This window comes from Brachypodium distachyon, chromosome 2, assembly GCF_000005505.3.
Source record: "Brachypodium distachyon strain Bd21 chromosome 2, Brachypodium_distachyon_v3.0, whole genome shotgun sequence".
NCBI classification, from domain to species: Eukaryota; Viridiplantae; Streptophyta; class Magnoliopsida; order Poales; family Poaceae; genus Brachypodium; species Brachypodium distachyon.
In genome coordinates, this window is record NC_016132.3 from 54,386,379 (window position 1) to 54,411,044 (window position 24,666).

General features: G+C 42.1%; 3 protein-coding genes across 6 annotated transcripts; 2 read left to right on the top strand and 1 right to left on the bottom strand.

Annotated features, from left to right (window-relative positions):
* The first annotated feature begins 1,151 nt into the window (after positions 1 to 1,151).
* On the top strand, positions 1,152 to 2,519 carry LOC100841430 (protein ALP1-like). The gene has a single exon (XM_003567265.1). The coding sequence runs from the start codon at positions 1,152 to 1,154 to the stop codon at positions 2,517 to 2,519; it is 1,368 nt and encodes a 455-aa protein (XP_003567313.1).
* Positions 2,520 to 3,540: 1,021 nt separating this feature from the next.
* Positions 3,541 to 14,058, top strand: LOC100827141 (magnesium transporter MRS2-E). Of its 2 annotated transcripts, XM_010234315.3 has the most exons (7): positions 3,541 to 4,933; positions 5,113 to 5,283; positions 5,419 to 5,547; positions 5,661 to 5,809; positions 5,925 to 6,075; positions 13,447 to 13,572; positions 13,662 to 14,058. In XM_010234315.3, exons 1-7 carry the CDS (start codon positions 4,580 to 4,582, stop codon positions 13,812 to 13,814), a joined length of 1,233 nt encoding a protein of 410 aa, XP_010232617.1. In that variant the 5' UTR covers positions 3,541 to 4,579; the 3' UTR covers positions 13,815 to 14,058. The 2 variants fall into 2 exon arrangements, with proteins under 2 accessions (XP_010232617.1, XP_010232616.1); XM_010234314.3 differs by lacking the exons at positions 13,447 to 13,572; positions 13,662 to 14,058 and adding an exon at positions 6,471 to 7,014 and having other exon boundaries at positions 4,363 to 4,933.
* On the bottom strand, positions 7,159 to 23,866 carry LOC100841733 (sister chromatid cohesion protein PDS5 homolog A). Of its 3 annotated transcripts, none has more exons than XM_024459393.1 (31): positions 23,554 to 23,866; positions 21,976 to 22,173; positions 21,579 to 21,760; positions 20,652 to 20,772; positions 20,286 to 20,498; positions 19,989 to 20,205; positions 19,756 to 19,901; positions 19,528 to 19,685; positions 19,292 to 19,441; positions 19,165 to 19,210; positions 18,900 to 19,091; positions 18,192 to 18,371; positions 17,836 to 17,987; positions 17,261 to 17,387; positions 15,215 to 15,361; positions 15,070 to 15,138; positions 14,726 to 14,850; positions 12,223 to 12,340; positions 11,806 to 11,940; positions 11,516 to 11,706; positions 11,268 to 11,418; positions 11,042 to 11,182; positions 10,863 to 10,940; positions 10,375 to 10,758; positions 10,200 to 10,258; positions 10,059 to 10,110; positions 9,208 to 9,291; positions 9,091 to 9,119; positions 8,004 to 8,071; positions 7,543 to 7,631; positions 7,159 to 7,461 (listed from the first exon to the last, which is right to left on the bottom strand). In XM_024459393.1, the coding sequence occupies exons 1-31, from the start codon at positions 23,644 to 23,646 to the stop codon at positions 7,426 to 7,428; spliced, it is 4,131 nt and encodes a 1,376-aa protein (XP_024315161.1). In that variant the 5' UTR covers positions 23,647 to 23,866; the 3' UTR covers positions 7,159 to 7,425. The 3 variants fall into 3 exon arrangements, with proteins under 3 accessions (XP_024315161.1, XP_024315160.1, XP_010232615.1); XM_024459392.1 differs by having other exon boundaries at positions 17,261 to 17,390; positions 23,554 to 23,865; XM_010234313.3 differs by having other exon boundaries at positions 10,375 to 10,746; positions 17,261 to 17,390; positions 23,554 to 23,864.
* Between the last annotated feature and the right edge of the window lie 800 nt (positions 23,867 to 24,666).

The following is a 24,666-nucleotide window of genomic DNA, read 5'->3' on the forward strand; positions in this document are numbered from 1 at the left end:
CATATGTATATCGCACCTTCATACGCATGAGCATTCAGTGGTAAACAACATGTACCGTGGTCAGTGGGATATAGGATAAATTGTAAAGTTTCAATAGGACGCACACGCTTGTGTGCGTGAGTGGTAATGTGCGTGCAATGTATGTGAGTGTGAGTCCTTGTAGTCTAAAAAGAACGTTGTGAAAAATTCCGACCAGTTTCTCAAACAAACAAAAAGTCGAAGCAGGACTAGTGAACCAATCTCGACCTCCTCCGTTGATCCAACTACCTTGTCTCACAATGGCTTCTCACACCTGCACCCACCCTCCCAAAATCTAAGCCGACATGTTGTGACCACGACACGTAATTTGAAATTTTAGAGAAGATATTAGATTTTAACTCAAAATTATTGAAAACTCAACTCAATCTGTAAGATTTTGAATCAAGATGTGAGCATTGAACTTGCCATAGGAAGAGGTGCATTCTTGGGAGCACGGGAAAGAGGGAGGAAGAAGCACCATTAAGGTGTGGTGGTGACACTAGGAGAGGATAGTTACGGATTTGGATGAGGGAGCACCATTTCAAAGATCCTTCCAACCAAAACAACTAGCATGTTGGAGTTACAATGTTGGGTGGACATGTGATAAATCTTCCACATGTTAGGATCCAACGACATCAAGGAGCCCATAAGAAACACCCATGTAGGTGCCCACAAAAATAGCGTCTCATATTAGTAAGGAATTAGTAGTCTAGGTGGAAAATAATTTGCCTAATATGCATTAGCATGCCATCACAACAAATATTATAATGTATCACCAAATAATTAAAATTAGAACATGTGAGAGCGAACGCACATGCGACCATCAAACTTTGGCAATCATTTGCACCCACCACGATAATGCGAAGGAACGGGTCTCTTTTTCATTTCCTGGTCGGTTTACATCCATACATTTCCTTATTTTTCACGCGTTTTTGTCCAAAACAAGAAGGAAAGTGATCACAAATTCAACAAAAAGGAAGTGATGATACCTGAAACTGATTAGCTTTTACACTAATCGTGTTTTCTCCTTTTGTTTTTGCTCCGGCGCTCTCCAATATAAGAAGACAATGGCCCCCCTTCCCCTTCGTCTAAACCGCATTTCTTTGTTCCTCACCCTCCAAAACGTGTTCACGATGCCCAATTATCGACCCAACCATCATACCAACGATGAACCTAAGGTAGGCGATAGAGGTGATAGTCGTGGTGGTGGTGGTGACTGTAGTGACGCAAACAAGAAGAGGTCTATCTCCAACAAACTCACCTCCATCAGTGCTTCAAGAAATGATCTTCCCCTCGTCAAGCTCGACGATGGAAACAAAAAGAACGGTGATGAGGATGAGGTCATGATGGAGCCTCAGCCAACTCGTGAAGATGGGGGTGAGACTGGTATGTTTTCCAAGCAGCACACAAGCCACAATGTCAGAGTTGAGGGCATTGATGCCTCACTTAGACAACAACGACAAGTGTGGAGGAATGACCAACCGGTCACGTGGTGGAAGCAATGCATCAGCCCTGACTACCCAGATACCAAATTTCGGAGCCACTTCAGGATGTGTAGGGAAACCTTTGACATGATTTGTGATGAGTTAGGCTCTGCCATCGCCAAGGAGGACACCCCATCTCGCCCCGCCATCCCCGTGTGCCAGCGCGTGGCTGTTTGCATATGGCGTCTAGCCACAGGTGATGCCTTCCATGTCATCTCTAACCGCTTCGGCCTTGCCAACTCTACATGCCAGAAGATCGTCCTGGAAGTGTGTGTCGCCATAGAAAGCATACTCATGCCCCGATTTATTCGGTGGCCTGGCCAAGCCACCGCCCTCGAGGCCAGCTTTAAGGCCATCTCTGGCATCCCAAATGTCATTGGTTCCATGTATACCACCCACATCTCAATCATTGCACCACGGTTCTTCCCCCTTCATTACTGCAATCATATTTGCATCCGTGGGTCTTTCTACTCCATCATCTTCCAGGGGGTCGTTGACCCCGACGGCACTTTCATCCATGTAAGCATCGGTTGGCCTGGTTCCATGTCCGATGATAGGGTCGTCGACCAGTCGCACCTGTCACATCTCTACGGCAACGATGCGATGGCTGGCTCCTGGGTGGTTGGTGGTACTAACTACCCGTTGAATGACTGGCTTCTCGTCCCATACACACACCAAAACCTGACAAGGGAACAACAAATCTTCAATGAGAATGTCACGAAGCTCAATCATGTGGCCAAGGATGCCTTTGCTCGACTCAAGGGACGGTGGGCATGCCTGCAGAAGCGCGCAGACGTGAACATCAAGAACTTCGTTCTCATGGCAGGTGCATGTAGTGTGTTGCACAACATATGTGAGGTGAACAAAGAGGAGATGGATCCAGAGTTGCAGTGCCATGTCCTCGACGACAAGATTGTGCCAAAAAACCTTGTCCGTTCTGAGAGCGCAAGCAAGGCTAGAGACAAGATCGCACACAACCTCTTCCATCGTGACCTGGATGGCAGCACCATGTGGTGATCCGCACTCTCAATTCGCCTGATGGGTGGTTTGATCACCTCCCTTGTTTAATTTTGTTTGTTTGAATTACAATCAATGCACCAAGGCTTATTTTCTATTTGCTTGCTCAGATAATAGAGAGATTTTTTTTTTGGGGGAATAGAGAGATGGATTTTGATGGAGTAGTTGAGGTTCCTTGGAGATCATGTGAAGATTATACTAGGGGGAACCTTCTCTATTGGCTCATTGCTGCTACCTGTATTGTTTGGTTAAATTACACCGGTTCGATCGGAGGAATATCTATGCTATGGTTTGTCCCATTAAAAGTTTCCCTTTTTTTGTGAATTGGAAATTTCCATTTCTAATTTTGATGTAACAATGCGGCCAAAACTTGGTTAGCGGGTTTCTATCTCGTGGTTGTGAATTTATTCAGCTACAAAGGCCTTTTTTGACAGGCACAACTTCTTTTTACCAGATGGACGGCACAAACATCACACGAACAACAAAACAACAATTCTAGAATCTAGATGGTTTGCCGAAGAAATTTCGTGCGTGCTCTGTTAGACGCGCATGTGCAGCGTGTGAACCGAACCCCACTTTCCCGATCAAGCCGGCAAGATCAACGGACTCCAGTGCCCTGCCAGAGGCAAGGCACGGCATGCCCTGCCCCCCAACATCCACCGTTCATTTTAATCTGACGGACAGAAGCAATTGAAGCCGTGATTCTCCCTCCCTGTGTGAAGTCAATGAGCGCGGCGGTTCTCGCGCAAAATTGAAGCCGCGCGGACTCTCGCGCCGTCGCTGCCATCGCGGGAGAGGGAGGGGAGCAAGCTCCGCCGGCCCGGCCACCGCTGGATCCTCCTCCAACCTGGACCGCTCCGACGGCGTCCTCCGCCCCGCACTGGGAGGCCGCAGTCGTCGCCCCCGCCTGCATCCGCGCCGGCATGTCCGTATCCTGCCCCAACACCTTCCCGGCAGGCCTCGTCCTGATTTGTTGTTGATTCTCTGGAGAAATTGGGGAGACAGTGAGCGAGTGGGGGATGGCAAATCGTGAGAGGCGGTGGCGCCAAGGTTCTCGATGTTGGCGTAGAAGTTGCCGACGCAGCCGGCCATGAGCTCCTTGCTGAGGAGCTTGAGGGCCGTGGTGAGGGGTAGCGCGAGGAGGGAGAAGAGGTAGTCGATGGCTTCCTTGCTCGCCTCCGCGAACAGCACCTGCTAGGAGACGCGCATGTGCAGCTAAGGGTGCAAACGGGATCCCACGAAAGTGCTGCTTCTAGTTCAATTCTCACTTATTCAAATTCTGAACAAAATTTTGAATAAAAGATTTGTGAAATGGACTAGAAGCGGGACTTTCGCGGGGATCCCGTTTGCATTCCTATGTGCAGCGTGTGAACCGAACCCCACTTTCCCGATCAAGCCGGCAAGATCAACACCACAGCTGATGGACAAGGTTCAAAATCGTCTTTATTCCAACGCTATCTCTGCTATTTATTCCAAAGCTATCTCGAGTCCAAAACACGACTTCCCCGGCAAACAGTGGCTTCCCGGAACTCCTCCGAGCACGGAGCCACGGAGCACCCGGCGTCACGTTCCCCGGAAGGCTCGCCCGAACCAGCAGTTCGACCATCCACCGTCGCCATCCGCGCGCCCGAACCACGAGACGATGGCGTTCCAAGAAGAGGACCAACACCGGCGGCACGCGCCCCTATCCGACCTGTCGCGCCCAGGCCTGCCAAACCCGCAGCGATCGCCGTAGAAAAATAAAAGAACAAACACCGGAAATATTCGAGCTTTTGCTTTTGACCCGGCCTCTGCAAATATGAAAGATCCTATTCTCAAAAAAACAAAAAGAAAAAAAAAAGATGAAAGATCCTAACTAACCCGCACGGATTAACCGCATCACCGCCACGGAACCACCCTCCCGCGCGCCACGCAGCCTCCTCAGCTCACCTATAGTCTCTCGATCGATCTCCCCTTCCCTGCTTCCTCTCAAACTAACTAATTAACTAACCAGGGCGGCAGCCGCGCGCGCTGAGAGCTCGCAAGCCCTGATCGATCGGACAAGCCAGGCAACCAACGACATGGAACGCAGGCATCACCACCACGGGCCGGCGCAGGTGCCGCGGCGGAAGGTGGCGCCGGCGGCGAGCCAGGAGTGGCTGGTGGTGCCGGCGGCGGCGGGCGCGGAGGAGCGGTCCGGGGAGTTCGGGCGGCACCGGATCATGGAGATGACGGGGCTGCCGGCGCGGGACCTCCGCGTGCTGGACCCGCTCCTCGCCTACCCGTCCACCATCCTCGGCCGCGACCGCGCCCTCGTCGTCAACCTCGAGCACGTCAAGGCCATCGTCACCGCCGCCGAGGTGCTCGTCCGCGACCCAAACAACCCGCGCCTCCAGCCCTTCCTCCTCGACCTCCGCGCCCGCCTCGCGCTCCCGGTACGATCGGTCCCATCTCTCTACTCTAGCTTGCATTGCAGCAGTAAGTTCACTACGTTGCTAATAATAGATTACCTTATTAGTAGATCGCATCTCTGCAACTGATACTGTGGAATGGTGAGCGCATATATGATATATGCGCTTGAGCCTGATCGTGTGTTTGGTTCTTCTTGGTGAAGGATGCATCTAGCACGATTCTGGAAACCGGCGGCGGCGACGAGAGAGAGCAGGGTGAGAGGAGCGGCCCAATGCCTGCGCTCGGCAGGTCCGTCAGCGCCAAGACCCAGCCTTTTGAGTTCAAGGTGCTCGAGGTCTGCCTCGAACACACATGCAAATGCATGGAATCTGAGGTATACTACTGTGGACAGGCTATGTGTTATGCTACCAAAAGAAAATTGATATGCCAGATGGATGGATTGATCCATGATGATACATGCTGTTACCAACTCACCATGGGTTTTCTTGGTACAAATTAATGGTGCTAGACGTCGGCTCTAGAGAAGGAGGCGTATCCGGCCTTGGATGAGCTGACCTCCAAGGTTAGCACGCGGAACCTGGAACACGTCAGGCAGATCAAGAGCCGCCTAGTCGAGCTATCAGGGCGCGTGCAGAAGGTAGTAATTGGTTATTGGTAACCATTGGACACTGAGCCTAAGTTAATTGCCAGTAGGTATTTAAACATGTCGCCATCTGTTTTTGTGCTATGGCTGGGTCCGTTCTTTCGCAGGTGAGAGATGATATCGAGCACTTGCTAGACGACGACACGGATATGTCCGAGATGTACCTGACGAGGAAGCTTGCATCTCAAGGATTCAATGAGTCGTTGGGCAGAGTTGAATCGAATAAGCACTTATCAGCTGATCATGATGAGGAGAAGTATATCACCTAATTCAAAACTAACTACCTGAACACGAAGAAAATTGTAAAGTAGCACCTGATGTTGTTGGGTTATCTTGATTCAAAGATTGATGGTTTCATTTTCATCTTCTAGGTGTACTTCAAGGGAGGAAGAAGAGCTTGACGATGACACGGAGAGCGCCCACGAGAGTTCTGCTAATGTTAAGCCAAATATCCAAGAGTTGGAAATGCTTCTTGAGGCTTACTTCGTGCAGGTTGATGGCACGCTGAACAAGTTATGCCATGTATGTTCCATATCCTTTTATTCACTGCTTGTTATTGTTGGCCTAATTGGGAATCTCAAAGACATGATTGATACTGAAATAATCATCTCTTAGAACTGTTGATCAAATGGAAGCTAATCAGGTCATGACTTGAATTTTATTTATGTTATGCCAGCACACAAACTATTTGGTACAGATTCGTAGCACCATAACATGAACACACACCCTTTTTCTTTTTAGTGTTATCATATAAGCTACATTTCCACTTAATGCGACTGGACTGTTGTAAAGGCAAGCTGGATGCAATGTGAATACTGAATACTAATGGTTGAAAAATGCTCGCTGTAATCAACATAATGCAAGTACATGGTTATCTTCAACTGTTTACTTACAACACACCTCTTGAATGCACAAAGCTCCGTGATTATGTGGATGACACCGAAGATTACATCAACATCATGCTGGATGAGAAGCAGAACCAGCTGCTTCAGATGGGCGTGATGCTCACGACGGCGACTGTTGTGGTCACCGCAGGGATTGTGGTCGTGAGCTTGTTCGGCATGAACATCCAAATTGAGCTGATGGACGATGGGACGACCCCTGAGACCAAGAGGATCAAGAACATGAAGTTCTGGGAGACCACCTTGGGCACCATTGCTGGCTGCGCTGCTATATACCTCATGGCGATCTATGCAGGAAAGAAGAGCAAATACTTGCAGTGATGGTTTTATTAGTTCTAGGAACAATGGGTCATATTTTGCAGTAGCAAAGAGATTCTTCCGTTGTGAATATCACACAATAGTTTTCTGTTTTGTTCTGTCCAAGACGTTGTCTAGATACATGTGTATCTAGAACACTTAATATGGAAGAGGTAGTAGTTGATAATTAGTGTAGGTAGGAATAAGTGAACCTTGCAAAAAAAAAAGAGTTATGCCTTTACAAAATTTTTTTTGGGAAGAACCGTGGCTGTGAGATGCCTTTATTCCATGATTTAAACTTGTGATCCTTTTGAGTAAGAAAAAAAGGAATCCACTTGAGCCATTCTTTCCCTGATTCGCACGACCCGTTTGAATTGATGCCCAGGACATGATAATCTTGAGGCGATTGAACTAACATGGTAATCTTTTATCTCGGTCGGATAAGTTACATAAGTGACAGTTTCAAAAAAGAAAAAAAAACTACATAACTGACAATCTAGACACATTCGACTATCCACCTTTGTATCTACAAGGTTTCATGGATGATCAAAACCGAGATTTTTTTTCATCACTATACTCACCAAGATGCACATCAGCATCCAATACTCAGTAACAGATGTACATCAGCATCTTATATATTGCAAAGAAACCAGTTAATACTTAGATTAGATGGTTACGTTTGCACCTTCCTTGATCTAGTACGTCGAACCTGCCAAAAGAAAAGGAACATCATTACATGATATTCACAAATCAGGGTGAACCATGCTTATCCTTCTCAAATGCACTTTACATTGTCTGTTGTGTCAGCAGTTAATCCGGAGTTCTGTGAATTCCTCAAATCCAATGCTCTCTTGCTGTTTCTCTTGAGGCCAGTCACAGCTAAAAAAAGGAAAATTGATCGCTGAGCTAAATTTAAATAAATGAAATGTAAAGGGACGACGCACATAAAGGTATTGCACAACTAGTCAGCTCGTGACATAAAACAGCCATGATATTGCCATTTCAGTTTGCCTGTTTTCTGGAACCAGTAGTATGTGAGCCGTGAGCAACTTTTTCAAGATACTTGTTCAGCGAGGAAATATATTTTTAGACAAGTTAGGATCTATATACTTGGTTCAAATGAATCACAGATACAGCACATCAACCTATCAACCTATCAGAACTTGCGATATGTATAATGTATGGAGTTCATGAACTGACAATATGAAGGTAACGCCATGAATCATGTCCTGGTTACTAGACATGACTTACCTGCTCTGCTGTTGGATAAAGGACGTTTCACAAAATTATCATCACAATCGTCATCTTCTTCTAGTTCACTGCAAAAGTTGAAATGTAAGTAATCATGGATGGATGCTTAGCAAAGGTTCTAAATAAAAGAACATGAATCATTTCTCAGCATTCAAAAGAAGCACCAGGAAGCAGCAACTCTTGCTTATGGGAATCAGAAGAAACCTTTCCATGATCATTCTTTAAAAAAGCTACTGGGAATTCAGAACAACTATCATCACAAGGAAAAAACAAACCGTGAAAGCACTACAGTTCCATTAGTTATTCCGTGTCATGCTAGCGCTGCATACAAATTATTAACAATGTTTGCACCAGCAGACTTGCAGCAAATTATGCCAGTTTGGACATAGTGAACATTCGCATTAGGTATTTATCACTAAGTTGGAAAATCCATTTTGGACTGGAAGAATGTGTTGCTATTTCAATTCAAAAGGGGGATGGAATTGAAATGGGACAAGCAGGCATACACTTGATAAGATGCACAAGAACTGGTAACCTGTATCCAGAAAACCAAGTCACAGCGCCAGGTAACTGACCTTGCGAGTGATCCTGTAAGGGCCGCTAGGTTAAACTAGTCGGTACCTCTGATGTTTGAAAGCACACTAAAAAGCATCCATATTTCATCTTAATTGCATGTATACTGCAATGTCTAATTCATCTTCACCATCATTTTCCATTTCCACGAGAAAACATATATATGAACTTGTGTTAAAAAAGTGGACAAACATTCAGGTGATTGTTGGTTGCCTGCTCTTCAAACTGATGTATTTATTCCATGAGGTCTACATAAAATTTGGCCAACTTTATTCCTGGACATATTTCCAGGTAACATGCAGGGATTTGCTTCATTTGATAAGGAATTAATTTACTTATTTGAGGGATTGAAATTGATAACACAATTAATCCGAGGCATTTCACAAGACAACATACTTCTAGAACATATTCAAGCGGATGTCATATGTCTAACACGTGCAGATACTGCATAATGCAAAAACAGGGTGACATCATTTCCGAAGAAATAAAACATGTTAAATTCCTTGCCGCTTACCCATTTCTGGGACAATGATCGGGAATGTCCTACAAAATAAATAATATACATAAATTTCCATCTGCCTATCCACAGATAGTCCAATTATTGAACGGTCATAGGACTAGCATACTGTACCTCTGCTGACATTGTCTCATTAATGAACTCCCACTTCTGAGATTCCAAACGAATGAACTCCTTATCGCCATTTCCATAGACAATCTTACAAAAACACAAGATCACGTAACAATTAGACTGCTGGGAAGATCATATATATAGTACTAGATCATATTAAGATTGTTTCTCTATTGAGCATTGAGCCAGTGGCGAGTCTTAATAACAATATTTTTTTAATCTGTTGCAAAGCGTGGGTATTTTGTTAGTCAGGTTAGAAACAAGTTTGATTAACAGAGCTCTCGCCACGGTGCAAATGCATCAGTATCCGCACCCTGGCGCAAGTCTACTGCAAATTTTTAACCTCTATCAAAAGCTGACTGCTGGCAACACATAGCACCGCATAATCATGTTCTCACCCTACTTCTGGTGTTCAAATCCAATGACGACAAAATAACCAAAGAAAGGCAATCATTTCCAAGATATTACACATTTATAAGTAAAAATACTAAAAGGCAAATAGATTTGTCCTCATTTGGTGCCCTTAGTTATTTGGCCACATTGCTACAACACTCCAATCAGTCATAATACTATGACATCTCATGCTAAATTGCAAAATAGTTGCCAAAACAACACAAGGCTAGTTTACCAGTATAAGTTGGCACTGACAAAATCAGCAAACAATAGGTACTCTGAAAAACTGCAGACAACTATATGCTGACTGCAGAATGGCATGTCTTTATAAAATGACAAGAGCCAAGATTTGAGGGGGGAAACTGACTAGTTATACAGTCTTGAGATTGCATAGACAGATTTAAAAATAACTGCACTACCTGGGCATTGCACAAGAGACAGTAACAACACTAGAAAAATACCTCGTGAAAGCCATTTTGTTCGTCATATGCCTTAACAGTTCCATCATTATAACTACATTCAGTCAGAACAGCATGTCAAAATTACATTGACCCAGCAATGGTAGCTCAGAATTTGATAATTACAGCTGCAAGTATGTTTACCGCATTGCCGACCACAATCTAATGTGACGCCCAACAAGCATTTCACCTGCATCTTCCACCTGTTACCCAAGGATACGTTAACTCACAATTAATGTAACTCAAAAAAATAAAGTAGCAAAAAGAACCTAGCAACATAGTCCAACATTGTATTTGTATAAACAGGTTATGCACATACCGGCATGAGGCTACAGTAGTTATGATCTGCCTTCAAAGATACTTTCTCCCTAGTGGAACTTTTAGTCGTTGGACGATTCTGTTTTTCTAAGAGTGATGCACGACCTCTAGAATCATCTTCCATAGTTAAGCCTAAAGAGCCTGGAGATGACAACTTTGTGCCAGCTGAACCACAAGATGACACCCTATCTTTTTCCAAGCTGTGAATATTCTGATCATTTTTCTTGGAGACAACTTCCCCCGGTACTGAACTTTTCTTCATTTTCACTTTATTATGACCACTGGCTATTTTGTTTAATGAGGAGCAACCTTCCCTTTGAGGAGCAGGTTCATTAGATACCCTCTCGGCAGTAATAGAACATTTAGTATCATCCTGAAATTCACGCTAATGATGTAAAACTATAGGACCATAATAGATGACGTAAATATCTATATGTGCACACATACAAAAACAAGAGACCAGAGGGTGGCATTGCAGACAGAATGTACCTGATGATTATAAGGTTCGTGAGCTTTTAGAATTCTCTTCACAAAACTAGCAGTAATTATCTCTCCTTGGCAGCATTCCTACAATAAAAATATTCAATTGGGAGAAAATTAGCTAATGCAAACATACAACTAAGTGACGTTCAAAAGCAGCATGAGAATAAGTAGTCAAAATAACCTACATCCATTTTTCTCTCACTCCGAGATAATAATCTATAATAAGATGAGGGCAAGAGAATATGGCGTGGAGAATCTGACATCGTGCAATTCTTATCAAGTTCCTTTATCATAAGCAAACCAATTTTCGAGAGAATGTGCAGTTTCTGTGGCAGGATGGTAGGAAATTAGTGTCTGATGAAGAAATGTATAGACAATTATAAAATGACTAAACTATAAACCAAGACATACATGAGTGATATCAGAATCAGCCAGATCCTCAGCCTTCTGAACAGCCTTAAAGATTCCATAAAGAATGGATACAGAACTCGTGGTGAGGCCATGCTCAACTCGTTTTAGATTGTCTATTTCAACTAGCTCCCTCAACATCAGAACAAGTGGGCTGCCAACAAAAAAAAGGAGCAACAGAGGAAGTTATTACAAGCTTAAAGCTTCAAAAATTCTAGCCACATGCACTAATAGAGTACCAGAAAAAATACCTCCAAAACTCAGCAGACCCAATCTCCTTTTCAGAGAAGCTGGAAGGAAACTCCATCTCATATGCTAGGGTATGGATCAAGAAAACCACAGCATATGATGGATGCCCTACAATCGAATCTTTGTTTGCGCTGTTCTGATGAACAGAAAGTCCCCTTTGCTCCTTTAGTACTTCGGTTAAGTACCTATGTGACTAGGAAAAATACAAGGCAGCAGATAGGAATCATTTCACACAAGTGAGGTTGTATGGCATATCTATAGAAAACTAGAAAAGAAGATACCAGATACCTACTTCAGTACGAACATCTCCGGAGTAATCTGTAGATGCCAATGCAAAAGCACATGCATATTTAACAGGGATTGCATGCTTCTTCAAAAGGCCATGAAGCTTGCAAATGAATGACTTACGGACAATATATGAAGAATCCTAGCGACCAGACTTAATAATATTAAAATACAGTCAAAACATTAACATGCATCACTCAAAAGATAGTTCTGAATAAAATATTAAAATATGGAACTACACTAGGTCTGTAAAAAAAATTTGGCATTAATTGAAGATGGAACTATGCTAGCAAACAGGCATTTGTTTACATAGCAGGTTCTCAAATCAATGGTAGATCAGATCATTAAATAATTTTAGAAAGGTCAGTGGGCCGAAATGTTAGCCCCTATATGGAAAATGAAAATTAGACCATATTGACAATACCCTTGCCATGAGCAGGACACTGCGAAATAATTCTGGCGAAATGTGTGAATCCCATCTTGTAGCTAGTCGTAATACAGATTTCCCAGCAGCCAGTCTCAGATGCGGCTTATCGCTTTCACTGTTGCACATAAGAATCAGGGTGAAAACCAAGATAAATAAATTCAAACTTTCAGTTGTATTATTCAAGAAAAGAAAAACTAAAAAAAAAATAAGTAATGATCTTCATCTATGACTTCGATGACCAGGATAATATATGGAATTTGTAGCACAAGAGCCTGCTTGAATAGCATCATCTCCACTAATATAAAAAGCATCAGTTGGTTGGGGAAGCAAATGATGCCAACCATCCAACTGCCTCAAGCAGTGTTCCACATCGCTCCAATGATGTATCAATAGAACACGCCTTAATCTCCTGGTCAAGAAAATAAAACTTGTTCTAATCTTCCCCCCCCCCCCCCCTCCCCCTGTGGAAGAAATAGAAAAACGCACCCTACTCCGCCTCCCTCATGCTTCCTCTCGTAGACCCACCGAGGTTGACTACTGCCATGCGCGAGTGAGGGTCTGCAAACACCAGAGCAGCCACCTACCTCCCTCTGCTTGCTCTCACCGACCCGCAGGGATTGACCGTCGGCGCGGCCCAAGTCCGGATGGATCCATCAACGCCTCCAACATCAGGGATGGTGCTGCGCAAGGCCGGATTGACTGCCGCACCAACATCGGAGATGCTGTCGACTGAGACCTGATCCGTCGACCGTTTGAGGCCACTGCCCAGGACAGGCCGCCTGATCATGACTATCAAGTCGCTCCCCACCATTCCGCAACGATGCTGGTGTGTTCCGAGTGGCATACCCAGCGAACTCCTGCATGAGTTGGAAATGCTTCTCAAGTCTTACTTTGTGCAGGTTGATGGCAGACTGAACAAGTTATGCCATGTATGTTCATCTCCTTTTATTCACTGCTTGTGATCGCTATTGAAATGACCATCTCCAAGACATGATTGCTACTTATGATCATCTATTAGGACTGTTGCTCGTATGATTGCTACTATTAGGTTCACTGATGAATTTTGATGCCCTGTGAGCAGCACACTGACTATTTTGTACAGATTCATATCACCATAATAAGAGACCCGGCCTTTTTCTTGGCAGTGCAACTAAAAGGCAAAACAGATGAAATGCCTTTTTTAGGGAACTAAAGAATTTTTTTTGCCTTCTGTGTTGGCAGAGTACCAATATCCCCAGGACCAACCAATATGCATGTAACAGGATTTGGTCATTTCAAAGAACACTCAAGCCGCCTTCAGTAGCTCATGTCAGCCACCAAGTAGCACGAAATATTCCTTCTGCATCTGTGAGGACACAACTATTCATACTCTCAAATTATTATGGATCCTAGTAACTGATTCATTACTTTCCGTGTTTGCTTTATGTTTATTGCAGAATATAGCTGCAGTTGATGTTCTGTCTCTCCTTAGGATTACAAAGGTGCTCCTCATAACGTACAGATACCCGGGGTCTGCGGGAGGTGTCTCTGACAGTGTCAGAGATTCCAACTCAGAGAAGAATCTTGAGTCCTGGCTGATGCGAAGTTGATCTAGCAGTTTGAATTTCCTGCTAATTAAACACTTAGTTTGTCTTTTGTGCAACTGATGGAATGAGTTTTCTTTTGTGGTTCCATGTGATGAGGTTGTCAATATAGGGAACAGATACAGGCATGCAGTATACGTATCACTTATGTTAAATTAGTTTTTTAACCCATCGGTGCAATTCCTGAATACAAAAGCTGTGTGCTTGTTGTTTGATTGTATAATGTATCTCAAGCTTCTTATGTTTGCAATATGTTTTATTTAATTTACGTTAGTCAAGACGTGCAATGAACGTGCATAATCAACAGTTCAGTTAAGTCTGCACCCATGCGCTAAAAAGCAAAACAATGGAATTTAAAAACATCACAACCACTTAGGTTGATATGAATCTTTTCTCCAAGACCCCACTAAAACTAAATTAACAACCTAATCTACCATGCTTACTTGCTGAGTTCCTTTTTTCTGTATCTAAAGTAAGTTTGGGGAGTATCTACTTTCCAAGAATTGAACTAACCAGGAAGGATCCTGGTGAAAGGAGTTGGTATTCCCTGAGCTGCACCAGCACATCACAGTAACCCAAACACAAAGGAGACAACCATAGAAACATCGCTAACAGTCACACGGTACACAACTTGTAGCACAGTAAGCATTAGCCAGTTCTGCAAAATTTTCAATTTTTTCGTACTAGGAAACTTGACAGTTGTAACTACGGCTGCTTATCTCTGTAATGCAATGATGTGCAAATCTCTAGAAAAAGGAAACATGACCGCACCACAATAAATCATGCGTTCCTATGGTGCTTAAACAGATATAATAGAAAGGCTAATCAATCGATGAATGGTGAATATTCATCTCAAGTAGTGAAGCATTTATTGAGAAAACCATATAACAGAATGCGAGGATGCAGAAAATACGAACCATATAGTAATGGGTTTGAATTCTTCACGAATTATATCTAGCAACATCTTGAAGAAATGCTCTATTCGATCACGGGCAGTAGTTCTTGGTAAATAACTTTTGACGAGTGCTTTGAGACAATAAATCTACAATAGATCACACAAAAATCAGAGCAGAATGTAGAACATTCATAAGTGTTCCTAGGAACAGGCTATTAATGCATGATGACTCCCGTAGCAGAGGAAGGAAACTGTCTCCAAAGTGCAGTGGTCAGTGGATAATTACATTGTGAACTTATTCACACTTGGAACCTCCCTATTAGATCTACTACGAGCTGAATGCTTTATTCTGTCCACTGAACTTACCTTGAGTTTGCAAGAGAAACTGCATGTCGAATCTTCATCGAGAGATGACAGTCCAGGTGTTGAAACAAACTGCATAAACCATAGCAGACATCATATTGCTATATCTTACTCCAGACATCATATCGCCATAAAATAATTTACGTACCTCAGGTGAGACAAAAACATGCTGAACAAAACTGATAATTTGGTCATCATATAACATGTACATACAAGGAGAATGCTCCAATATTAAGCCCAAAGACTGCAGTAGTGTTGGGACATTAAGATTATCATGTAAACCACCAACAACTTTCTGCAGGGAAGAACAGAAAGTACAAGTTAAGCATAAAAAAGGGCATGCCAAAATAATGAAGGTTTAAAAAATTGTGAATATGGCATCAGAAACATCATAATGCAATAAGTTCAAGCATTCTATATGTAAACAACCAGCCATAATGCAATCTGGATTATAAATCATAATGTAATGCATTCATCTGAAAATGAAAGACTACATATATCAGGCTCACAGCTTAGTTTACATTTCACACGACCGAATAAAATGGAGGAAAATCTCATACACTTGTAAATGCAAATGCAAGCGTGATTATATAAGTCCTGAAAAATGAGTAAGGATATGTTTGGTTTAAGCCCAAACTTGCCCTACCAAAAATTTGGCTAGCCAAATAATTGGTTATGCTTTTGCTAGCCCATGAGTTGGCCAAGTTTGACCAAAAAATTGTACTAGAGTTGGCTAAAAGGCATTGGCGTGCCAAATACTTGGCAACCATCCAAACAAATTCCAAATTTTGGTCAACGACCAAAAAATGGCATGGTACCTTTTTGCACCAAACCAAACACACCCTAAGTATGCAATCCTAAGAATCTAGATCAGAGTAGTTTTCCAACAAACAATGGGCCATTAATTAAACAACGTTGCCAGAAAAATAGCAGGTGGCAATGTCGTATCGGTTTAGGAGTCTTTAAGTCTGTGTAAACCGAACAGTTGTACTTCGGGTAGCGTCGTGTTAGAATCCTAGTAAGAGTCGTGTTGGGTGTTGTCTAAGTCATGTAAACTTTCTATATAAAGGAATGAAGGGTTACAAGGTCGTGGCAACCTGCCATGATGGTCATATCTCGTATCCAGAAACAGATCGCTCTGTAGTTTTCCATCACCTGTCGTGAAGGCTGTCGACAGAAGTTTTGACTCATTTTCGCTACCGCGGCAGAGATTTCGATCTGCTTTTCGTGCCACAGCAGAATCAGGGTAGAGATTGAATTTGCTGGATGTGATTGAACTTGGGCAAAGCTAACACTTCCTAGCATAATGAACTTTTCAAAATTGATTCAACTGGCATAGAAAATGAAATCTAATTTGACATGTGAACTCCTTTAACAAATCCGGTGCTTAGATTTAGATAACTCCTAAACTCATAGGGAAGAACTTAGATTTAGGTGCTTGCAAACTTGAAAGAAAGAAGTCTGTATTACACTCCTAAACTTGTAGGGAAGTTCAGGTTTCAACCCTGAACTCCAATACCGTTTAAATAACCCCGCTGAACTCATGAAACCTTTTTAAATACCCCTCCCTCTTTCCATCTAGACTATTTATCCTCTGGCACCACATCAGTGCGTCGACGTTGAATCAGCAGTTGGCAACGACGACCGTGACCTCCTGCAGTGGGACTACGAGGACGATGGAGAGGTGGGGCTCCAGGAGCTGCCGTGAGAGAGATAGGGTGGAGGTGGGAGGAGCGGTGGGGAGGCTGGAGGCATATGGCAGCGACAGATCTAGTGCCAGAAGAGGAAGCAACAGGAGTGAGGGTTGGCCGCATGAATCCAGCCAAGGAAGGGGATAGGTCAGCCACAAGGCCCGCAAGGAGAGATAGGGGAGAGGAGAGAGATGAGATAGGGAAGGATGACTGTTGGGCCCAATGACAATCCTCCAAGCCGACATGTCGCCACCTAGGACAAAAACCATGGTCAAAAGCAGTCAACCATGGTTAAAACGCTTTTGAGAGTTGGGGGGGGGGGGGGGTGTTAATTTAGACCATGTGAAGTTAAGGGTTGTAATCCAAACTTGCCTGCAAATTCAGGGGGGTAAAATGGACTTGCCTCTCAACTTCAAACAAAAAAGTATTATGCTGAGACGATAGCATATTAGGAATATGAAACCCCATAAAATTACTGCATCACTGAACTAATTAGCTCCTACCTCACATAATTTGGCAAATTTCTTGTCATCTGGGGACTGGATCAGTGAAGCAATTGCGGAAATGGCATACTTCGACTCAGCACGTGTTCCTTCAATACACTTCTGCTCCAGTAACATGTAGACATCACTACTGGAGAAAGAAAAAAACAGGTCACTTACTGTGAGTAAAATATTTGGAAGAAGATTAATTAAAATTTAAAAATGGAGACGGTGACCACAGTTACAACCTTGAACTACAGGATTCTTGACATTTTCCTACCCTACATTTTCTTTACAACTACCGCCCAATTCCACTTGTAGATTGGTAAGGTGGTCAATAGGAGTAAGGTGTTTTTGTCTGTTTTTAGTGAATTAGCGAAAAATCTCTAGAGAAGAAAAAAAATTGTAAATGAGCTTGCAAAATTAGTATATTTACTCGCGAATGATCATTTAATTTCCTAGACTAAGGAAATAAATAGGCATTATATGGCAACTAAATCAGAATTGACAAGTCAAACATGAACCATGCTTAGAAGAATTATCAACAAATAAACAGATCAAGAGTCTAACATGCAATACGATTGCATACTACTCACCTCAAATTAACAGATAAATGACAGACTGACTTGGACAAATATGCCAACATTTGGAGAGTCTTCTCATTTATGAGGACTGATTCTTCTGAGAACAACTTTAGCAAGTACTCCTCTGAGCCTTGGAATAATGATGGAAACATCATCGCAACTAGCTACATGATTAGACCTAGGAGTGAGAAGTATAGAATATGACTCTTAAAGGAGATAAAAAGGTGTGCATGCACTAAAAACATAATCAAGGGTGAGAATTGAAAAATGCAGCAAGCACAAGAAAATTGCATCATTGCATGCTTGCAGAAAAAGGAAGTTCATGTTCCTGAAAGGAAAGAAGTAGCTCGCTAACTATTACTACATACCAATAAAAGATCACATGCAGACTCTGTATAATTGGTTGATTCATTTCTGAGGGGCAGAAGAGACTCCAAAATGGCACAGATAATATCACAGTTTAATATTGAATGTGAGAATTTTATAGACAGTTCTTTGCAGAAGTTGTAAATTGGGTGTTTGCTACCAATTCTCTTGAGAAATGAATCCTGCAATCATTCAAACAAGAAATCAGATACAATAGAAGACATTAGATTTTTGCATCCTCTACAATAAAAATATTCAAAATAACTCTTGCGCGTAATATCAAGTTGAGAAAAAAACACATTCCAAGAGACGAAGCAGGGTAAAATGCGCATGCACTAATCTGTAGCTGAGACATGTCTAAGCAGAATTCACAGTCAACAGTTTAATATTTAAACACAAATGGAGGTTGAGCATTATGTAGTTTGCTGACAAAGATGTTAGGAATTGGAACCGATATCAAAAGTGAACTGCAGTCTACTTGCCCTATCCCTATGAATTTTAAACTTACAGGGGATGGTCATACTTTCCAATTTGAATTTTAAGCACTAGAGATTTTAGCATAATGCAAACATTCAAGTTCAAATTTAACCCTCAGAAGGAGAAACAGCAAGGTAAATTCTGCTGAAAGTAAATAGAAAAATGAAAGATAACAAATCTTCATGAGCACGAAATGTGTTCTACTCATCAATTAGAACGATCAAGGGTATTACTCTGGTCGATCGAACTGTCGCAGAAGTAGTGCTCTCTTTGCTCAGTTCAGTTAAATCCTTAAATATGTTATTATCTTTCATCTGCTGCAAAATTTCAAAGCACTCTTCAACTTTAGAAGTATCTTTGTAGGAAGCTGACATCTTTCTAAACAACACACTAATTTTCTTCTGTATTTCAGCTGAAGGTTCCTCCTGCAGAACATGTAAGGTTCAATTTGGGAAAAAGATCATTGCATATTCTGTATTTATTGATGACTTTACAAACCTTCTTTGCTCGAAGTGATAAATATGCTTGCATGTCCAATTGAAACCTACAGAGAAATTTTTCAGTATGAAATGTGTTTCACACAGTTATTTCGTTGTTGTAGTATATATACACTGTAAATGTTTACCTTCTTTTTTGAGAAAATATGATGCCCAAAGCTTTGGCATGCTGTGATTTGAAATAAGAAAAAAACTCAACCCAATGCCTTGATCTTTCTTTTGGAGAAAGTGATGACGGGAAGAGTTCTTCAGCAAGTATGAGCTCCATATTTTGTGGCCTGACAGAATAAAGAAGCCAGAACTCAGCACCACAAGTATGATTATGATCCAACATACAAAAGGAAAAAAGGAGATATGAACAAACCTGAAGGATTCACAATCTTTGTCAAAACAAAGAACAATCAGTTTAGCAGGGATTTGTTCATAGTGAGTGTTAATTGTGGCAGTTCCTTTGGAGCATTTCTCACAGTAATCTCGATATAGGTCCAGCAACTTATGCATTACATTCTTTCTTACAGATATCTGGAAAGAAAGTTTCCAGTGAGACACCATAGAGAAACTCCAGTGAGATGTACCAATCATGTACGCTCACCTTTTTGTCACGTAGCCTCTCTGCTGCTTGTAATATCAACTCAAAAGGAAACGAGCTTAGATTTGATTTGGCTAAATCACAGACTGCATAAACAGCTCGGATCCTCACTTTGTCATCAAAATCCAATAACCTTCCTTCAAGTGCCTCTGCAACAAGGAACAAAACATCCACATGAAAAGGATGCTTACACACAAAGTAGATATCAGATCAACTAATAAAAATAGCAGTCTTACTAAGAATATCCCGTGCTACATTTCCAGATGATACAGCAATGTAGCAGGCTTTTGCTGCATCAATTGCAGCTATTCTTACTTCTGCAGATTTGTCAGAGAATCTCTTCAAGAACTCCACAAAGACATACTGGTTTTCTTCACTGAAGCGAAGATTAGAGAAGACAAGAAGCCTCCCAATCAGGTGTACTGCCTCCAGTCGGATATCAACCTGGTCACTCTAATGAGGTAAAAGTACAAGTTCAGGGAGAATACAATGAAACATAATAGCGTAACAGGGTCAAATACAGAATAACATACCAGGAGTTCATGTGTTAGGCTCGGAATAACAGCAAAAAGCATCTGGGGTGCACACTGGAATATTTCCAAAATAATTTTATGATGCAGTTTCCAGTGTTCATTAACTGCAGCATCCTTGTTCAAAATGCATGATGACAAAAAATTTCGAACCATGTGCTCCAATTTCTCGGCGCAGTTTTGAATTATGTCAACTGCGAGCTTGTGGGATGCTCCCTACACAGGTACCAGAAGTGAACTGGCATTAGCTTCGACAAAGAACAAGTAATGCAGGTGACCAAATATCTAAGGTATTCATATAGAGAAAAAGATTATAAAGAAACATTTCTAGTAACACCATTAGTAGCAAATGGACAGTAAACACTGCACCTTGTCCTCTCTTACTAAATTGCGGAAAATCACATCTAGAAGAGGTTGAGTAACTTTTTCATTTAATATTTGTGTCATTATCGATAGCATAGCCTGGTGTGCACACTGCTGAAGACCTTGCCTGTAAAGAATTTCACAATTAAGAAGTTTATGACTTAACAAAAAGAACTTGTTTCCAGAATCAAACAATTATATGGCAGACTAATATGAACATCAGAACATAAGCACTACAGATCACAGTTACTAAAAATGGACCAAACCACCGGCTGAACAGGAAAAAGAGAGAAAAAGATTATGCCTGCTCGGCATGCTTCAAAGGCCGCTCATGCAATTGGACCGGATGGACCAAAAGGAAACCGGTGAACCAGGGCGGTTCCATATGAACCGGGTCTGTCTTACATGCTTTGGTTAGTTAACTCTCAACTGGAGTCGACTGGGCCCGGATGATAAGCCCCTTCCTCATCACAACACAACAGGAGGAGGCACGGGGAGGCGGCATGTCTTGGATGACAAGACTGTACTGGAAATTCCAACCATTTTGATGCATGGTGCGGTGAGCACACATTGAGTATTCTTACATCTTACACAAACTTCTTAGATATGGAATGTTCTCAACTTAAATAAAACCACGTTTGAGCAATAGTGGTGTCTACAAGGCTTTCTATTCAATACTCATCTAGCCTACCAACTTGGACCAGCAATATCAAAGCATTTATTCATCAAAATATATACATAGTAATAAAATAAAGCTTTGCAGTCATGACACTTGACACTTAACATAAAGGAACAAATGTATTCACAGTTGAAAGATAGGTACTGACAATTCACAATTGAGAATAAGATTTAAGCTTAGAAAAAAAATGGTTCCTGTGGTTCTTGGTTTTAACAAAGTATGTACAGCAACAAAAGCAGTATGTTTAGTCTTACTTCACTGCCGAGAAGAAAATTTTGGTCATATCAAGAACCAAGTCCTGACAACCAGTGTCGAGCATAATTACAGAGCATCTAAGTGCGGCAACATTTTCCAATATTTTCATCCTTCTTGTAAGATATGGACTGCTAGTTTCAGCGAGTCCTGCAAATTCACTGATGAAGATCCTAAATATTTCCTGAGATAAAGCAGTTAGCATAGTGTTACAAAAGTGTTGTCCTTATTTCTGTAACATTGATCAAATGACTCAAAATTAAAAATGAATAATGTTACAGAAATAATCTGACAAATATGAATATTAGGTAGTGTTTCATATCTTCATATCAAATGTAGTGGTCCAAGTAATCACCAAAACTCAAGCATTGAAAGGCATCAGTGTTAAAAATGAAATACCTTAAATACTTTGTCAGTAAAAGGTGGATCAGGTGCAAGGATCCGCATGACTTCAATAAAGCAAACAGCAACGAGAAGTCTGACATCCTTGTCCTTATGGCTAAGTAAAGTGGTCTGGACCAGAGATTTACTCAAAGGATGTAGAGTATCATGCAGAGAGGAGGACTGACTCAACTCTGATAAAGCATTTTCAGCTTGCTGCAGATAATAACAAAAGCACATTGCAGAATTAGAAAAAATCAAATTTATTAGAGGAACAATGTAAAGATACAATCAATCAAGGACAAATTCAAGCTGCAGAGTATCCATTCACTACTCCCTCCTTCTAAATATACAAGGCCAACCTGGATTGCTATGCCAGACTTTGACCAGCTATTAGACAAAAAATATTTGACGTATGTGTATAAAAGTTATGCTATTATAATATATTTCTCAATAAGAATCCAATGATATCACTTTTGCATCACAAATTCACAATGACCTCACAATACAAGTCTAATAGTTGGTCAAAGTTTGGCATAAAATTCCATGTTGGCCTTATATATTTTGGAAGGAGGGAGTATTATAATTCCATTTTATCATTGTGGTGCTCCAATTCAAGAATTTACATATTCATTGCTAGCTTGACTGCCTCTACCACTATTTTCAATTTGAACAACGGATGGTTTTCATGGCACATACATACATAGAATATGCAATCTGTAATGTGGGCGGGATAATGTTCAAGTAGAGATCCAACAAGGTGTATGAACAGCAAATCAGCCATTGCTCTAAATTATAAAGTCTAAACTTCTCAACGCCCACTAAAGTACAGGTACAATCATATGAAAATTGTGTTTTCCATAATAACAACATAAAAGCAATGGCCTCTAAATAATGAGTAGGATTAAAATAATCAAGGGTTACTGGCAAATTAAGATTATGGAAAATTTCAGGATCAAAAGTCAGATCTCCTTTATTTCTTATCCGCAAAGTCTCTGTGGCTAGCAACTTCCTTCAGATTTGCAATTCAGAAAGCAGACAAACTTAAAACATGTACCAGCACAATTGTTACACAATGAAATATAACCACGTCAGAATTAACTGAAGGATCTATGTCTGTTCTGAACTATCAGCACCTCTATTCCCCACCAATAAGGACAAATCCAACTGGATACTAGTTTAACAGAAGGGGAAACCTGAGTAAGCATAAACACCATAAACCCACACCGAGTTGAAACTAAAATCCCCAGACCAGGATCGAACCTGAACCTGTCAAACATAAGCATAGTGAATACACAACCATTTCAGAATCGCTGCCCTGTGCCCCATCAAGGGTGAGTGGGCAATCAGTACAAACTGCTCCGTAGTACTCTACTTCACCAAGCCAACAGTACCAACACCCACCTCCTAGCACCACAGAGAGGCTGCAGCGGTCTCCTGAACGAAAATAACTAATCTAAGTAGCGACTAGTAAATACTACAGAAATCGGCGGCACCCCCTAAAATCAATTCAAAACGCCGAAAGCAGCAGAGTGTTTAAATGGAGGCGGGTTGATTTAGATCGGGTAAGGACTCGGCGACGAACGGGCTGGTCACCTTGAGGAGCTTGACGAGGGCGTCCTTGCCGAGTCGTGGCTCCGCGAGGCGCTTGCCGACCTCGCTCACGACTTGCTCCGGAGAGCTAGGCATTGGGGCAGCGGCAGCGGCGGCGGCGGCGGCGGCTTCAATCTCGGAACCCGAAACCCTAGACAAGCAGTGGGCTAGGCGGAGGCGGTGGAGGCGAAGGCCATGAAATGGATTTGCAAGCACGGAAACAGCCGTCGGAGCGGGGTTTGGGGACGGCGGGTTTAGCCGGCCACAGATGGACGTATTAAGGGCTACCAGCAATGTTCTACGGTTCTACGCAGGTTATCTTCCAAGGACGCCCTCTGAAATAAAAGGCGGATGAAAATACAGAAAGCTTATGCGAGAAATGTGTAAAAGACAGAGGGAGACATATCCAACATTTTCCTCAAACATCAACTTTAATTGAGATCTTACGAGTCACTGGAAGTTAGACCATGAAATTTTTTATAGTTAGACAGAAAAATCAAACAAGGTGCGTACAAAAAAATCAAAGGAATAAATCTTGCACGACACCTTGAATAATGAGCCCCGATGAATTGTACAGCGAGATTGACTATAACAACAATGTTCAAAAGTAAAGCACCCCTTTCAACTAATATTAACTGTCGCAATTTTTCTGTATACGCATGTACCTATGCATATAAGAGAGACCCTAAACTGCTCGGTGGAGGTTTAGGGTAAGTTGTACTAATTGGTTTCCCGCCAATGTGCGAAACAACTCCCGCCCACCCGGAGTGTCGCACGAGAAAAATGGGCCAAATTCAGGCTAATCCGCCATTAATTACCAGCCCAATAGTAATGTCAGCCCATCCGTGCCTAAAATACCTTCAAGAATTTCTACCTTCAAACCTTTCGGAAGCCCACTCGGCCCAATTAAGCCTAATAAGCGTGCTCAGATATCACCATCTTGCCGGCCGGCCAAGATGCATGTGCAACTCGCTCGGTGAGATGGAACAGGGGTTACAGGGCGCCTCGAATGGCAACTTTACGTTCCCTCAAAAAAAAAAAGAATGACAACTTTACGAAACATTTCATACTCTCCCCGATCGGAATTACTTGTTGCTTTTTACACATAGATACATC

What these genes read in the sequence shown, in the direction of transcription:
- LOC100841733 (XM_024459392.1), bottom strand. Translation starts at nt 23,646, where the DNA reads ATGCCTAGCTCTCCGGAGCAAGTCGTGAGCGAGGTCGGCAAGCGCCTC. An exon ending in CCCTCGTCAAGCTCCTCAAG is followed by an intron (nt 22,174 to 23,553) that starts GTGACCAGCCCG and finishes TATTATCTGCAG; the next exon opens with CAAGCTGAAAATGCTTTATC. An exon ending in TATCACTTCGAGCAAAGAAG is followed by an intron (nt 19,092 to 19,164) that starts GTTTGTAAAGTC and finishes CATGTTCTGCAG; the next exon opens with GAGGAACCTTCAGCTGAAAT.
- LOC100841430 (XM_003567265.1), top strand. Translation starts at nt 1,152, where the DNA reads ATGCCCAATTATCGACCCAACCATCATACCAACGATGAACCTAAGGTA.
- LOC100827141 (XM_010234314.3), top strand. Translation starts at nt 4,580, where the DNA reads ATGGAACGCAGGCATCACCACCACGGGCCGGCGCAGGTGCCGCGGCGG. An exon ending in GCGCCCGCCTCGCGCTCCCG is followed by an intron (nt 4,934 to 5,112) that starts GTACGATCGGTC and finishes TTCTTGGTGAAG; the next exon opens with GATGCATCTAGCACGATTCT. An exon ending in TATCAGGGCGCGTGCAGAAG is followed by an intron (nt 5,548 to 5,660) that starts GTAGTAATTGGT and finishes GTTCTTTCGCAG; the next exon opens with GTGAGAGATGATATCGAGCA.